Source organism: Pseudophryne corroboree, chromosome 6 (genome assembly GCF_028390025.1).
Source record: "Pseudophryne corroboree isolate aPseCor3 chromosome 6, aPseCor3.hap2, whole genome shotgun sequence".
NCBI classification, from domain to species: Eukaryota; Metazoa; Chordata; class Amphibia; order Anura; family Myobatrachidae; genus Pseudophryne; species Pseudophryne corroboree.
The window spans coordinates 837,878,763-837,895,482 of record NC_086449.1 but is presented as its reverse complement, the minus strand read 5'-3'; the positions used below and the strand labels follow the sequence as shown (position 1 = coordinate 837,895,482).

Sequence of the window (16,720 nt, the reverse complement as noted above, 5' to 3'; positions counted from 1 at the left end):
CTGCAGGACAGATTGCTTCTCTATGACTTGTGTCAATCTCGGTGAAGAAATCTCTGTCGCTTGTCATGTGACTTGTCGCTCCTGACTCTATGTACCAACTAAAGTTTGTATGTTTTACTGTCGCTTTAAAATTGATATTCCACTTATTTGTGCATATGTCTGTAAGTGTAGTCTTGGCTTTCTGCTTGGATCCTTTTAAAAATAGTTTCTCCTGTTCTCCTTTCCATATAGAGCAGTCCTTTGTTAAATGTCCTGTCTACTTGCATCTAAAGCATGCTCTGGTTTCTTTGTTATGCGCCCGAGTATCTGTAACTCTGAGAGATTTTTCTGTGTCACTGTCCATGTAATTCTGTGTGATTTCTTTCCTGCGCTGATGTTCATCTATAAGGCTGTTTTTCACAAAGTCTAGTGTGAGTTCTGTTTCAGGTCTTGTTTCCAGAGCGTTTATCAGTGCACTGTATGTGTCTGGTAGACTGCACAGAAGTATGGCTACTGTGTGGCTGCATTTTATATCCTCTCCTATGGATCTGAGCTGTGCTACTATCTCCAGCATTTTACTTACATGCTCTTGCATAGTCTGTCCTTTGCTAAGTCTCATTTGGTACAGTTTTCTTAGCAGGAATAATTTGCTGTTTAAACTGGTTCTGTAGCCTTTGCAGTGTATCCCACATGCCCTTTGCAGTGTATCCCACATGCCCTTTGCAGCGTCTTCTTGATTTATATGGACTAACTGATCATCTTCAACTAATAAGCCTATAGTTGCAGGTGCCTGTCTGTTCTTCTTGTCCCATTCCTGGTTATCAACATTTGGTCTTGCTATGTTTATAACTTCCCACAAATCATCTTTAGTCAGCAGCATTTCCACAGTTGCTAGTTATCATTAGACAGCTTGGTTACTGCCAGTGTAAGATCTGTGTTACTTGCCATATCTTTCTGTTTGTCTGCTACTCCCCTATAGTAATAATGCTGGGTTTACTCTCAGTTGCTGTGCAGATCTCTCAGAGATGTTTCCTGTGCCTTGATCCTTGTAACCTTTGCTCCTGGTAACTGGGATCCTCTTGTCTGTGTCTGGGCCCATAACCTGTTGTCATTACAGAGTACTTTACCAGCGCAGTCAGGATGACCTCTGAGCTATCTTTGAATCAGTAGGCACACACCGGAAAGCTCTTAGTGGTATAACTTGGTTGTATATTGAAATTGGAATGGATCATAACACAAACTGATAATCAGAACAGTATATCTGTGCATGAGCTGCCATCCTGCATGCTCCATCTCTCTCCTTCATGTAACCTTCAGAATACAGGAACAAACAAGTGTAAGACATACATCACAGACTGTAAAACACATAACACATATACAACAGCTCCACCTGCTGTCCCTCTTGTGTAACACATCAGGTCTGAATCTATTAAATGCTGTTTCTCAACAAGAGGCCCCCACAGTCTTTCCCTTCCAGGGGGATTTAATCCCATTTTCTTCAGCATTTCAAAATATACTGTAGATAGATGACTCCTCCATCCAGTGGTTAAAGTGGGCCGGAACGGGGCGGAACTGCGTTCCGTCACCTCTAATGGCAGGCGGAACCAGTTCCGCCTCCGTCCGGCCACAGCATCAGGTCCCCACTGCATTGTAAAGGTGGCAGCGGCCGCCAGCCAATCCTGGCTCGCGGACCGGCTGCTGCACCAATCAAAAGAAGAGGCGGCATTTTTAAAATCGGGCGTGAGCCAATCACGGCTCGCGGACCGCCGGCCAATGAGAAGCTGCCAAGTGTCAGCTTCTCATTAGCTGGCGGTCTGGGAGCCGTGAATGGCGCACAATCAAAGTGCAGCTTCGCTTTTTCCAATAGCAGCCCTGCCCGGTCCTCTCACATCCCATCTCACCCGCCAGCCGCCACTCAGTCACACCACATCTCCTCCCCCAGCCGCCACTCAGTCACACCGTATCTCCTCCCCCAGCCGCCACTCAGTCACACCGCATCTCCTCCCCCAGCCGCCACTCAGTCACACCGCATCTCCTCCCGCAGCCGCCACTCAGTCACACCGCATCTCCTCCCCTAGCCGCCACTCAGTCACACCGCATCTCCTCCCCCAGCCGCTACTAACACCGCATCTCCCACGGAGTCCCACCTCCACCCCTCTCCTGCCAGGGGCAGCCAAGGCGTGGGATTACTAATGTATTACATGGTGGCACAGTTTTCCAGCGCGGCGGCACGTCCTCTGCTGTGTGACGTTACACACCACTGCCGTCAGGTGTGAAGGAGGCGGCGGCGGCGGCCAGCAGGATTTGTGACAAGACTGATGCTGCTGTCTGCTGCTGCTTATCAGAGGTGACCACCTAGCAGCTGCTAATCAGGGATGGGGTCCGTGTCCTGCAGCTTAAGTCTATTAGGGCAGTGCCTCTGAAAAAGGTATGAGTGCACCTGCCACTGACTATGAAGACTTTAATGTTTATAATGTTTCATGTGTCAGAAAGGGGTGTGACCTTACAAGGAAGGGGCGTGGCCACACAAAAGTTGCAGTTGGAAAAAAGCGCAGGAGGTGAGTACCCGGGTGGCATGGGGGTTGCCTGGGGTGCACTGTGACTCACAGTGCACCCCAGGCAACCCCCATGCCACCCGGGTACTCACCTCCTGCGCTTTTTTCCAACTGCAACTTTTGTGTGGCCACGCCCCTTCCTTGTAAGGTCACACCCCTTTCTGTGGCGCGCGCGCCTTCGGCACACAGGGTCGTGGGGGAGGTGAGTTCCCCCACCTCTCCAGGACCACTTTAAGCCCTGCCTCCATCAGATAAGTGTAGAAATTATATTAACCAGTGATGAACATAAATACTGGAGCATCTGTAAGACAACAACCATCTATGCTAATGGGTTATATGTAGTGCATTATAGTAATTACAGTACAGATGAAAGACAACAATTCCACCATCCGGAATATGCCCCTAAAATTGTTGACTTCCTCCCTTTCCGGTTCCCATCTTCTCTTCTGTCCCTCTCTTCTAAGTTTGATCCCTGGTGTAGCCAGGCGTAAGAATTCATTGATGTCTTTAACTCCTCCCTCTCATTGCACCCCCACATTCATCCCAATCCTTCTGATTTCACCTCCACAACATATCCTTCCTCATCATGGTGGCCACCCAATCTCTCATTCTTATCTCCTGCCATGACTACTTCTTCCTCCTACTGTCTGGTCTTCCACTTCCCTGGCTCTCCACTCTATCTGCAATGCAGTTGCTCAGCTCCTTTTCAACTTCTTCTCTCCATCACTGTCTTCCCTTCCCCTACCAGATTTAGTTTATGCTCCTCATCCTCACTTTCCAAGCTCTTAACTGCTCCGTCCAGCCAACATCTCTGACTTCTGCCCACGCCCTCTCTCGCCTTCTAGACTCTTCATCTGTCATTGTGTGTAAACGCTGATTACTTCCTCCCACTCCTGCATAGAAGACTTCTTCTGTGCTGCTCCCCTCCCCTGGAGCTCACTACCCTATCCTGTTGGACTTTCTATCCCTCTTGTTCATTAAAGACTACCAGCCCTCCAAACACATGTATCTCACAACCTCTGTCCTCCCTTCTCATCTCTTCCCAGTTATACCCCCTCTGCCCTGGATTGAAAGCTGCATGGGCCAGGTCCGCCCCTTGCACTATCACACACAGCCACCTCTATCCTTTCCCAGTGCACAGGGTCACTGCGTGCTAATGTTATCTGTCACTTCTTTTCTTGTCTATATGTCTCACTGTGACTTTTACCTTATCGCTCCTGTGTTAAGTGATATTGGATTGGTTATATCATAGTATATGTCCCTTTTCTGCTGTGTGAACACTTGGTGGCGCCATATAAATAGACAATAGTGATAATACTACATAGACCACTTATACCCATCAAATACCTCCTGTCTATATTGTAAGTAAGTCATCCATTTATGAGGAAGCTGTATTGGAACCCATGGACAAAACACAATTCTTTTATATGGGTTCCGATGAGTTGGATATCTGACATTTATGCCAATAGCGGGAATATTATCTGTAATAGATACAAATAATTCTACCTCTGTTTTTATTCAATTTTAATATATTGTAATATTTAACCAGTATTACTTTTCCCTGCAATAGTACTGGAATTGTTTGCAATAAACTTTGACACACTCAGATAATAGTGACAGTAACTAATAATTACATTACCGTATACAGGATACAGCATCATCATTCCCTTCATTTAAGAGTAGTTACGATAATTGCTATAATAACACATCATGGTAATATATATATATATATATATATATATATCCACCAGATTCGGCACTCTTATTATCCAAGAACAAAACTTGCCAGGTGCCCTCCGTGACGGCCGTATTGCAACGGCCCACAATATCCTCTCACCACTCGGCGGCACTCCGGACGAATAAATTGGAGACTACAACGTCATCTTGGATTAAATCAATGTTTCAGAGCTCGGCGGCACTTTTATCAAGATTATCAGACAGCATGGGGTAAATTTACTAAGCTCCCGATTTTGACCGAGATGCCGTTTTTTCATCAAAGTGTCATCTCGGTAATTTACTAAGCAATAATCACGGCAGTGATGAGGGCATTCGTAATATTTTGAAGTCCTAGGAAAAAATCACGAATGAATACACCATCGGTCAAAACGCGGCTGTTTAAGTATGAATCTCGGTCATTTACTAAGAAGTGCAAAGCAAAAAAAACACAAACACTGCCGTGAAAAATTACAACTCGTAAAAAAGTGCTAAAAAAAAACAGACCTTTTTTTTTTATTCGTGATAACATAGGCATGCACGGATCCATGAGATCCGTGCATGTATATCAGTGGGAAGGGGTGGGAAAGTGCTTTTTTTTACTAAAAAAATTGCGTGTGGTCCCCCCTCCTAAGCATAACCAGCCTCGGGCTCTTTGAGCCGATCCTGGTTGCAGAAATATGGGGTAAAAATTGACAGGGGTTCCCCCATATTTAAGCAACCAGCATCGGGCTCTGCGCCTGGTCCTGGTTCCAAAAATACGGGGGACAAAAAGAGTAGGGGTCCCCCGTATTTTTAAAACCAGCACCGGGCTCCACTAGCTGGACAGATAATGCCACAGCCGGGGGTCACTTTTATATAGTGCCCTGCGGCCGTGGCATCAAAAATCCAACTAGTCACCCCTGGCCGGGGTACCCTGGGGGAGTGGGGACCCCTTCAATCAAGGGGTCCCCCCCCCCCCAGCCACCCAAGGGCCAGGGGTGAAGCCCGAGGCTGTCCCCCCCCATCCAATGGGCTGCGGATGGGGGGGCTGATAGCCTTTGTTGTCAAAGAAAAGATATTGTTTTTAGTAGCAGTACTACAAGTCCCAGCAAGCCTCCCCCGCATGCTGGTACTTGGAGAACCACAAGTACCAGCATGCGGCGGAAAAACGGGCCCGCTGGTACCTGTAGTACTACTACTAAAAAAATGCCCCAAAAAACACAAGACACACACACCGTGAAAGTATAATTTTATTACATACATACACACATACATACTTACCTTATGTTCCCACGCAGGTCGGTCCTCTTCTCCAGTAGAATCCAAGGGGTACCTGTTGAAGAAATTATACTCACGAGATCCAGGGTCCCAGGGTCCTCGGAGAAATCCTTTGTAATCCACGTACTTGAACAAAAAAACAAAACGCTTACCCGAGCCACGCACTAAAAGGGGACCCATGTTTTCACATGGATCCCCTTTTCCCGACTGCCAGAAAACCCACTCTGACTTCTGTCTAAGTGGGTTTCCTCAGCCAATCAGGGAGCGCCACGTTGTAGCACTCTCCTGATCGGCTGTGTGCTCCTGTACTGAATGACAGGCAGCACACGGCAGTGTTACAATGTAGCGCCTATGCGCTACATTGTAACCAATGATGGGAACTTTCTGCTCAGCGGTGACGTCACTTTAGGTCAACCGCAGGGCAGAAAGTTCCCATCATTGGTTACAATGTAGCGCATAGGCGCTACATTGTAACACTGCCGCGTGCTGCCTGTCAGTGAGGACAGGAGCACACAGCCGATCAGGAGAGTGCTACAACGTGGCGCTCCCTGATTGGCTGAAGAAACCCACTTAGACAGAAGTCAGAGTGGGTTTTCTGGCATTCGGAGAAAGGTGACCCATGTGCATACATGGGTCCCCTTTCTGTTCGTGGCTCGTGTATGCGTTTTTTTTTTTTTTTTCAAGTACGTGGATTACAAAGGATTTCTCCGAGGACCCTGGGACCTTGGATCTGGTGAGTAGAATTTTTTCAACAGGTACCCCTTGGATTCTACTGGAGAAGAGGACCGACCTGCGTGGGAACATAAGGTAAGTATGTATGTATGTGTGTATGTATGTAATAAAATTATACTTTCACGGTGTGTGTGTCTTGTGTTTTTTTGGGTATTTTTTTAGTAGTAGTACTACAGGTACCAGCGGGCCCGTTTTTCCGCCGCATGCTGGTACTTGTGGTTCTCCAAGTACCAGCATGCGGGGGAGGCTTGCTGGGACTTGTAGTACTGCTACTAAAAACAATATATTTTCTTTTACAACAAAGGCTATCAGCCCCCCCATCCGCAGCCCATTGGATGGGGGGGGGGACAGCCTCGGGCTTCACCCCTGGCCCTTGGGTGGCTGGGGGGGGGGACCCCTTGATTGAAGGGGTCCCCACTCCCCCAGGGTACCCCGGCCAGGGGTGACTAGTTGGATTTTTGATGCCACGGCCGCAGGGCACTATATAAAAGTGACTCCCGGCTGTGGCATTATCTGTCCAGCTAGTGGAGCCCGGTGCTGGTTTTAAAAATACGGGGGACCCCTACTCTTTTTGTCCCCCGTATTTTTGGAACCAGGACCAGGCGCAGAGCCCGATGCTGGTTGCTTAAATATGGGGGAACCCCTGTCAATTTTTTCCCCATATTTCTGCAACCAGGATCGGCTCAAAGAGCCCGAGGCTGGTTATGCTTAGGAGGGGGGACCCCACGCAATTTTTTTTTTAATTTTACACTGGTTAATTACAAAAAAAAAAAAAAATGAACCCCAGCACGGATCACACAGATCCGGCCGAGATTCATTGTAAAAAAAGTCTGCAGTGTTTTGCAAATCACTGCCGTAAAAATGAGAAAAAAACCACGAATGACATCGACATCGGAACAAAAGAAAATCCCGAATACGACAGCTTAGTAAATCCATCGTAACAAATTCAAAAAGTTGCAGTTTTACACTTTCGATGTCATTCGTGATTGAACTTTGACCTGAAACGGGAAAATACGAATCTTAGTAAATTTACCCCCATGTCTGATAATCTTGATAAAAGTGCCGCCGAGCACTGAAACGTTGATTTTATCCAAGATGACGTTGTAGTCTCCAATTTATTCGTCCGGAGTGCCGCCGAGTGGTGAGAGGATATATATATATATATATCTTATATAAAAGTTGTAGCGGAACCAGAGCAGGAATTGATTGATTGTCTTCATCCAGGGTTTTTCGTTGCTCTGAAGAAGCTGGGCAGTAACCGGCTGTATGTGATGCTGATGTGCCTGAATATGCTGCAACTGAACAGTTTCCTGGGATATATAACGTACAAACCCAAATACATGGAGCAGCAGTACGGCCAGTCCATCTCCAAATCCAACTTCTTCACCGGTAAGTGGGCAGCGGTATTATAACATACAGATGGGTCCACATTTATCTTGAGTTCTTTGCTGCGCCTAGGCACACCATGATTTATTAACATAAACACTTCATCTATTGTTCTCAGCTGCAATATAATACAGAGAACAATACATCAGGGGATTAAGTCATTACAGCAGGGAATTAAGTCTGACTGACCTTGCTCAATTAATCCTATTAAAGGCCAAGATAAACGTGAACCCATCTGTATATATAAGTCAAATGATTGCGCATTCATATAGAAACATTTATTAGAATATTAATTACTCAGTAATGCAAATTTCAGTGTAAGTGACCAGAAATGGGAAATGTTATTATTGATCATCAGTAATGTTTAGAACCTCTTGAGGGCTCCAAGCTATATTGTCCAGAATAAAGTTGCCTAATAAGGCACTTTGCATAGTTCCCCTGGCAAGTGGCTGCCGCCAGTAATTACTGTCCCCGAGACTGTACCCTGAGCTATGGCATATCGTTGTATAAAGGGTCACCCAGTAACTGCAATAAGTGATAGATTTTCCTTCCTTTCCCCCCACAGGAATCACCACCCTGCCTGCGGCAGCTCTGGGGATGCTGCTCGGTGGCCTAGTTATGAAGAAGTACAAGTTCGGGTTGCTGTCAGCGTGTAAGATGACCTTTGTGACATCATTCACCGCCTTCATCCTCTCTCTGTCTCTCTTTATGATTGGCTGTGAGAATAATGACGTCGCCGGGATAACTATCACATACAATGGGCAAGTCGATGATTTCTATTTTCTACAAGAAGTGAGAGTTTAATATATCGCATCCAGTCTGAGGGAAATGATGAATGATAGGAAAGCATTACCGGTTCCTCGCTGCAGCCCTGTGTAGCCCCCGGGGCACAGCTATTGGCTCATTATACATTGCCCGCCAGATTGTACAAGCGTGTCACTGCGCAATTCATACAATAAACATGTCACAAGGCAGAAATGTAATATCAGCACGCTGGTACAATCGCTGGTACTACAGATAGGATATACTTAGTGTGTGCGCGGTTACAGCTAGCGATGGTTCTCCTTCCAAGGAGGGCCGAGCTCACGGAGGTCTTTTGGGCGGTGACCCTTCTACACCCAGGGTTGAGACTCATAGAACCTAACAGCAGGTCTTCATGCCTTTAACAGCCGCTTTTCCCATAAGGCGGAACGTGCCTAACGGTACTGGGATGTCACCTGGAATTACGCCACTGGCGGAAGTATGAGCTTAACCCCCGAGCAACCTAAATCACGCTTAAACACCGAACTCTCCCAAACTCTGGACAGCTTTCGGGTGAAGAGAGAACATAAAGTATGTACACAGACAACACACCACAGAGAGAAGTTAGACCAAAACAATGCAGAGACAGAGCCACTGGGATAGGGAGTGCTGAGGGTATGCAGGAGAGATAGATAACTAAGGAGACACAAGACAGTATAGCAAGAAGACGAGGAGACTAATTACATAACTGACACAGAACTGAACACAGGAATACTGCAGAGGACAGCAGCAAAATAACCAAACAAAGAATTCCACAACTAGAACTAGAACCTAGAGACAAAGGCTCCCGCTACAACCAGGAACTATGACCAGCAGGGAGTGAAAGACAGACAACATATATATAGGAGACAAGAGCCAATGAGAGTCACAGCACAGCCAGAATCCCCTAATTACCAACTCTCTGCAGCTGTGCTGCTGCACATACACAGGATCCTGACTTTCACAACAAACAGGCTGGAGTCAGGTAACAAAGCATTCCCAAACAGGTGTGCTGCTACACATAGTAGCCAACTTGCTAAGAGACAGCCAGAAACACAAACAGAATCCGCAGCAGTGACTCATAACAGTAATGGGCATGGGCTCAGTATGGCAGAAGGTAAGTACGGTGTGTGCCAGATCCAGCTAACACCGAATACTGCCAGTGTCGCCAGTGGCAATGTCACCGGACATACCGCCTCACTTGCTGCCCCCCATACAGGGTGACATACCCTCATACTATAGATAGATATGTGCAGGTACTTACCTGTAACTCCTGCTGCTCTCTGCAGATTACAGCTATCCTAGATAAAAAATGCTGCTTTCTTGTCTTTATTATGGCATCATCCTGTAGGGGGTCTTTGCAGAAATAGGGTAGGGGGCTGCCAATCAGCTCTTATGGCAAGTGACAATGGGGCAGACGCACAGTGCGCGCAGCGTTTCATGAAACCACTCTGTGTGGGGGAGGGGAGGCGTTGTAATGTAGGGCAGATGCCAGCTGCAACACCTGAGAAAGCCGTATTACCTGTGGTATGTGACGGACTGATAACAGACCACTGCTGATTGGCTGATTGACACTGATAGGTGCTGTCCCTCTCTATATTGCAGTATGCATGTGCATTTCTGCATTTTATTCCCACACACAAGCTGAAGGTATATCCGCTGTATTAGGGAGGTGTCTCAGTTTTATTGGAGCCTATTGGAGCTAGAGTGAGGTATACCTGGTGTACAGCGGGTACATATGATGGGCCATGCTGCACGTATCTCAGTATATGGGATGAATAGGGTATAATGTGCAGATATTTGGGGCACAGGGCAATCTCACCTTCTCTGCTTTATTGCAGGAACAAACTGAACACGTTCCAGGACAACGTCTTATCCGCCTCCTGCAACTCAAACTGTAGCTGCTCCACGAGCCGCTGGGACCCGGTGTGTGGGGAGAATAACGTCACCTATATGTCCGCATGTTTGGCCGGGTGTAGGGCTTCCACGGGAGAAGGAAAGAACATGGTGAGTTTGACGGTCTCACTTATCTCTGATCTAGGAAAGAACAGTGGGAACTGTAGGGTGTTGTGGATGCGTCACATATATATATTAGAGATGTGCACCGGAAATTTTTAGGGTTTTGTGTTTTGGTTTTGGATTCGTTCCGCGGCCGTGTTTTGGATTCGGACGCGTTTTGGCAAAACCTCCCTGAAATTTTTTTGTCGGATTCTGTGTTTTTTTTCAAAACCCCCTCAAAAACAGCTTAAATCATAGAATTTGGGGGTAATTTTTATCCTATAGGATTATTAACCTCAATAACCACAATTTCCACTAATTTCCAGTCTATTTTAAACACCTCACACCTCACAATATCATTTTTAGTCCTAAAATTTGCACCGAGGTCGCTGGATGACTAAGCTAAGTGACCCAAGTGGGCGGCACAAACACCTGGCCCATCTAGGAGTGGCACTGCAGTGTCAGACAGGATGGCACTTAAAAAAGTTAGCCCTAAACATCACATGATGCAAAGATAAATAAAAATAAAAAAAGAGGTGCAAGATGGAATTGTCCTTGGGCCCTCCCACCCACCCTTATGTTGTATAAACAGGACATGCACACTTTAACAAACCCATCATTTCAGCCACAGGGTCTGCCACACGACTGTGGCTGAAATGTCTGGTTGGTTTGGGCCTAGAGATGAGCGCCTGAAATTTTTCGGGTTTTGTGTTTTGGTTTTGGGTTCGGTTCCGCGGCCGTGTTTTGGGTTCGAACGCGTTTTGGCAAAACCTCACCGAATTATTTTTGTCGGATTCGGGTGTGTTTTGGATTCGGGTGTTTTTTTCCAAAAACACTAAAAAACAGCTTAAATCATAGAATTTGGGGGTCATTTTGATCCCAAAGTATTATTAACCTCAAAAACCATAATTTACACTCATTTTCAGTCTATTCTGAATACCTCACACCTCACAATATTATTTTTAGTCCTAAAATTTGCACCGAGGTCGCTGTGTGAGTAAGATAAGCGACCCTAGTGGCCGACACAAACACCGGGCCCATCTAGGAGTGGCACTGCAGTGTCACGCAGGATGTCCCTTCCAAAAAACCCTCCCCAAACAGCACATGACGCAAAGAAAAAAAGAGGCGCAATGAGGTAGCTGTGTGAGTAAGATTAGCGACCCTAGTGGCCGACACAAACACCGGGCCCATCTAGGAGTGGCACTGCAGTGTCACGCAGGATGGCCCTTCCAAAAAACCCTCCCCAAACAGCACATGACGCAAAGAAAAAAAGAGGCGCAATGAGGTAGCTGTGTGAGTAAGATTAGCGACCCTAGTGGCCGACACAAACACCGGGCCCATCTAGGAGTGGCACTGCAGTGTCACGCAGGATGTCCCTTCCAAAAAACCCTCCCCAATCAGCACATGATGCAAAGAAAAAGAAAAGAAAAAAGAGGTGCAAGATGGAATTATCCTTGGGCCCTCCCACCCACCCTTATGTTGTATAAACAAAACAGGACATGCACACTTTAACCAACCCATCATTTCAGTGACAGGGTCTGCCACACGACTGTGACTGATATGACGGGTTGGTTTGGACCCCCCCCAAAAAAGAAGCAATTAATCTCTCCTTGCACAAACTGGCTCTACAGAGGCAAGATGTCCACCTCATCTTCACCTTCCGATATATCACCGTGTACATCCCCCTCCTCACAGATTATCAATTCGTCCCCACTGGAATCCACCATCTCAGCTCCCTGTGTACTTTGTGGAGGCAATTGCTGCTGGTCAATGTCTCCGCGGAGGAATTGATTATAATTCATTTTAATGAACATCATCTTCTCCACATTTTCTGGATGTAACCTCGTACGCCGATTGCTGACAAGGTGAGCGGCGGCACTAAACACTCTTTCGGAGTACACACTTGTGGGAGGGCAACTTAGGTAGAATAAAGCCAGTTTGTGCAAGGGCCTCCAAATTGCCTCTTTTTCCTGCCAGTATAAGTACGGACTGTGTGACGTGCCTACTTGGATGCGGTCACTCATATAATCCTCCACCATTCTATCAATGTTGAGAGAATCATATGCAGTGACAGTAGACGACATGTCCGTAATCGTTGTCAGGTCCTTCAGTCCGGACCAGATGTCAGCATCAGCAGTCGCTCCAGACTGCCCTGCATCACCGCCAGCGGGTGGGCTCGGAATTCTGAGCCTTTTCCTCGCACCCCCAGTTGCGGGAGAATGTGAAGGAGGAGATGTTGACAGGTCGCGTTCCGCTTGACTTGACAATTTTGTCACCAGCAGGTCTTTCAACCCCAGCAGACCTGTGTCTGCCGGAAAGAGAGATCCAAGGTAGGCTTTAAATCTAGGATCGAGCACGGTGGCCAAAATGTAGTGCTCTGATTTCAACAGATTGACCACCCGTGAATCCTTGTTAAGCGAATTAAGGGCTGCATCCACAAGTCCCACATGCCTAGCGGAATCGCTCCGTGTTAGCTCCTCCTTAAATGCCTCCAGCTTCTTCTGCAAAAGCCTGATGAGGGGAATGACCTGACTCAGGCTGGCAGTGTCTGAACTGACTTCACGTGTGGCAAGTTCAAAGGGCATCAGAACCTTGCACAACGTTGAAATCATTCTCCACTGCACTTGAGACAGGTGCATTCCACCTACTATATCGTGCTCAATTGTATAGGCTTGAATGGCCTTTTGCTGCTCCTCCAACCTCTGAAGCATATAGAGGGTTGAATTCCACCTCGTTACCACTTCTTGCTTCAGATGATGGCAGGGCAGGTTCAGTAGTTTTTGGTGGTGCTCCAGTTTTCTGTACGTGGTGCCTGTACGCCGAAAGTGTCCCGCAATTCTTCTGGCCACCGACAGCATCTCTTGCACGCCCCTGTCGTTTTTTAAAAAATTCTGCACCACCAAATTCAAGGTATGTGCAAAACATGGGACGTGCTGGAATTGGCCCAGATTTAATGCACACACAATATTGCTGGCGTTGTCCGATGCCACAAATCCACAGGAGAGTCCAATTGGGGTAAGCCATTCCGCGATGATCTTCCTCAGTTGCCGTAAGAGGTTTTCAGCTGTGTGCGTATTCTGGAAAGCGGTGATACAAAGCGTAGCCTGCCTAGGAAAGAGTTGGCGTTTGCGAGATGCTGCTACTGGTGCCGCCGCTGCTGTTCTTGCGGCGGGAGTCCATACATCTACCCAGTGGGCTGTCACAGTCATATAGTCCTGACCCTGCCCTGCTCCACTTGTCCACATGTCCGTGGTTAAGTGGACATTGGGTACAGCTGCATTTTTTAGGACACTGGTGACTCTTTTTCTGAGGTCTGTGTACATTTTCGGTATCGCCTGCCTAGAGAAATGGAACCTAGATGGTATTTGGTACCGGGGACACAGTACCTCCAACAAGTCTCTAGTTGGCTCTGCAGTAATGATGGATACCGGAACCACGTTTCTCACCACCCAGGATGCCAAGGCCTCAGTTATCCGCTTTGCAGTAGGATGACTGCTGTGATATTTCATCTTCCTCGCAAAGGACTGTTGAACAGTCAATTGCTTACTGGAAGTAGTACAAGTGGGCTTACGACTTCCCCTCTGGGATGACCATCGACTCCCAGCGGCAACAACAGCAGCGCCAGCAGCAGTAGGCGTTACACGCAAGGATGCATCGGAGGAATCCCAGGCAGGAGAGGACTCGTCAGACTTGCCAGTGACATGGCCTGCAGGACTATTGGCATTCCTGGGGAAGGAGGAAATTGACACTGAGGGAGTTGGTGGGGTGGTTTGCGTGAGCTTGGTTACAAGAGGAAGGGATTTACTGGTCAGTGGACTGCTTCCGCTGTCACCCAAAGTTTTTGAACTTGTCACTGACTTATTATGAATGCGCTGCAGGTGACGTATAAGGGAGGATGTTCCGAGGTGGTTAACGTCCTTACCCCTACTTATTACAGCTTGACAAAGGGAACACACGGCTTGACACCTGTTGTCCGCATTTCTGGTGAAATACCTCCACACCGAAGAGCTGATTTTTTTGGTATTTTCACCTGGCATGTCAACGGCCATATTCCTCCCACGGACAACAGGTGTCTCCCCGGGTGCCTGACTTAAACAAACCACCTCACCATCAGAATCCTCCTGGTCAATTTCCTCCCCAGCGCCAGCAACACCCATATCCTCCTCATCCTGGTGTACTTCAACACTGACATCTTCAATCTGACTATCAGGAACTGGACTGCGGGTGCTCCTTCCAGCACTTGCAGGGGGCGTGCAAATGGTGGAAGGCGCATGCTCTTCACGTCCAGTGTTGGGAAGGTCAGGCATCGCAACCGACACAATTGGACTCTCCTTGTGGATTTGGGATTTCGAAGAATGCACAGTTCTTTGCTGTTCTGCTTTTGCCAGCTTGAGTCTTTTCATTTTTCTAGCGAGAGGCTGAGTGCTTCCATCCTCATGTGAAGCTGAACCACTAGCCATGAACATAGGCCAGGGCCTCAGCCGTTCCTTGCCACTCCGTGTGGTAAATGGCATATTGGCAAGTTTACGCTTCTCCTCCGACAATTTTATTTTAGGTTTTGGAGTCCTTTTTTTACTGATATTTGGTGTTTTGGTTTTGACATGCTCTGTACTATGCCATTGGGCATCGGCCTTGGCAGACGACGTTGCTGGCATTTCATCGTCTCGGCCATGACTAGTGGCAGCAGCTTCAGCACGAGGTGGAAGTGGATCTTGATCTTTCCCTAATTTTGGAACCTCAACATTTTTGTTCTCCATATTTTAATAGGCACAACTAAAAGGCACCTCAGGTAAACAATGGAGATGGATGGATTGGATACTAGTATACAATTATGGACGGGCTGCGGAGTGCCGACACAGAGGTAGCCACAGCCGTGAACTACCGCACTGTACTGTGTCTGCTGCTAATATATAGACTGGTTGATAAAGAGATAGTATACTCGTAACTAGTATGTATGTATAAAGAAAGAAAAAAAAACCACGGTTAGGTCACTGGTATATACAATTATGGACGGGCTGCCGAGTGCCGACACAGAGGTAGCCACAGCCGTGAACTACCGCACTGTACTGTGTCTGCTGCTAATATATAGACTGGTTGATAAAGAGATAGTATACTCGTAACTAGTATGTATGTATAAAGAAAGAAAAAAAAACCACGGTTAGGTGGTATATACAATTATGGACGGGCTGCCGAGTGCCGACACAGAGGTAGCCACAGCCGTGAACTACCGCACTGTACTGTGTCTGCTGCTAATATATAGACTGGTTGATAAAGAGATAGTATACTCGTAACTAGTATGTATGTATAAAGAAAGAAAAAAAAACCACGGTTAGGTGGTATATACAATTATGGACGGGCTGCCGAGTGCCGACACAGAGGTAGCCACAGCCGTGAACTACCGCACTGTACTGTGTCTGCTGCTAATATATAGACTGGTTGATAAAGAGATAGTATACTCGTAACTAGTATGTATGTATAAAGAAAGAAAAAAAAACCACCGTTAGGTCACTGGTATATACAATTATGGACGGGCTGCCGAGTGCCGACACAGAGGTAGCCACAGCCGTGAACTACCGCACTGTACTGTGTCTGCTGCTAATATATAGACTGGTTGATAAAGAGATAGTATACTCGTAACTAGTATGTATGTATAAAGAAAGAAAAAAAAACCACGGTTAGGTCACTGGTATATACAATTATGGACGGGCTGCCGAGTGCCGACACAGAGGTAGCCACAGCCGTGAACTACCGCACTGTACTGTGTCTGCTGCTAATATATAGACTGGTTGATAAAGAGATAGTATACTCGTAACTAGTATGTATGTATAAAGAAAGAAAAAAAAACCACGGTTAGGTCACTGGTATATACAATTATGGACGGGCTGCCGAGTGCCGACACAGAGGTAGCCACAGCCGTGAACTACCGCACTGTACTGTGTCTGCTGCTAATATATAGACTGGTTGATAAAGAGATAGTATACTCGTAACTAGTATGTATGTATAAAGAAAGAAAAAAAAACCACGGTTAGGTCACTGGTATATACAATTATGGACGGGCTGCGGAGTGCCGACACAGAGGTAGCCACAGCCGTGAACTACCGCACTGTACTGTGTCTGCTGCTAATATATAGACTGGTTGATAAAGAGATAGTATACTCGTAACTAGTATGTATGTATAAAGAAAGAAAAAAAAACCACGGTTAGGTGGTATATACAATTATGGACGGGCTGCCGAGTGCCGACACAGAGGTAGCCACAGCCGTGAACTACCGCACTGTACTGTGTCTGCTGCTAATATATAGACTGGTTGATAAAGA

General features: G+C 46.9%; 1 protein-coding gene across 3 annotated transcripts in view; it reads left to right on the top strand.

Annotated features, from left to right (window-relative positions):
• Positions 1–16,720, top strand: part of LOC134933876 (solute carrier organic anion transporter family member 1C1-like) — a 135,103-nt gene that overhangs the window by 96,805 nt on the left and 21,578 nt on the right. For all 3 annotated transcript variants that reach the window (XM_063929417.1, XM_063929415.1, XM_063929416.1), the window contains exons 9-11: positions 7,464–7,628; positions 8,191–8,386; positions 10,247–10,412. In XM_063929417.1, the coding sequence (XP_063785487.1) occupies positions 7,464–7,628; positions 8,191–8,386; positions 10,247–10,412 (527 nt within the window). The remainder of the gene's footprint in view (positions 1–7,463; positions 7,629–8,190; positions 8,387–10,246; positions 10,413–16,720) is intronic.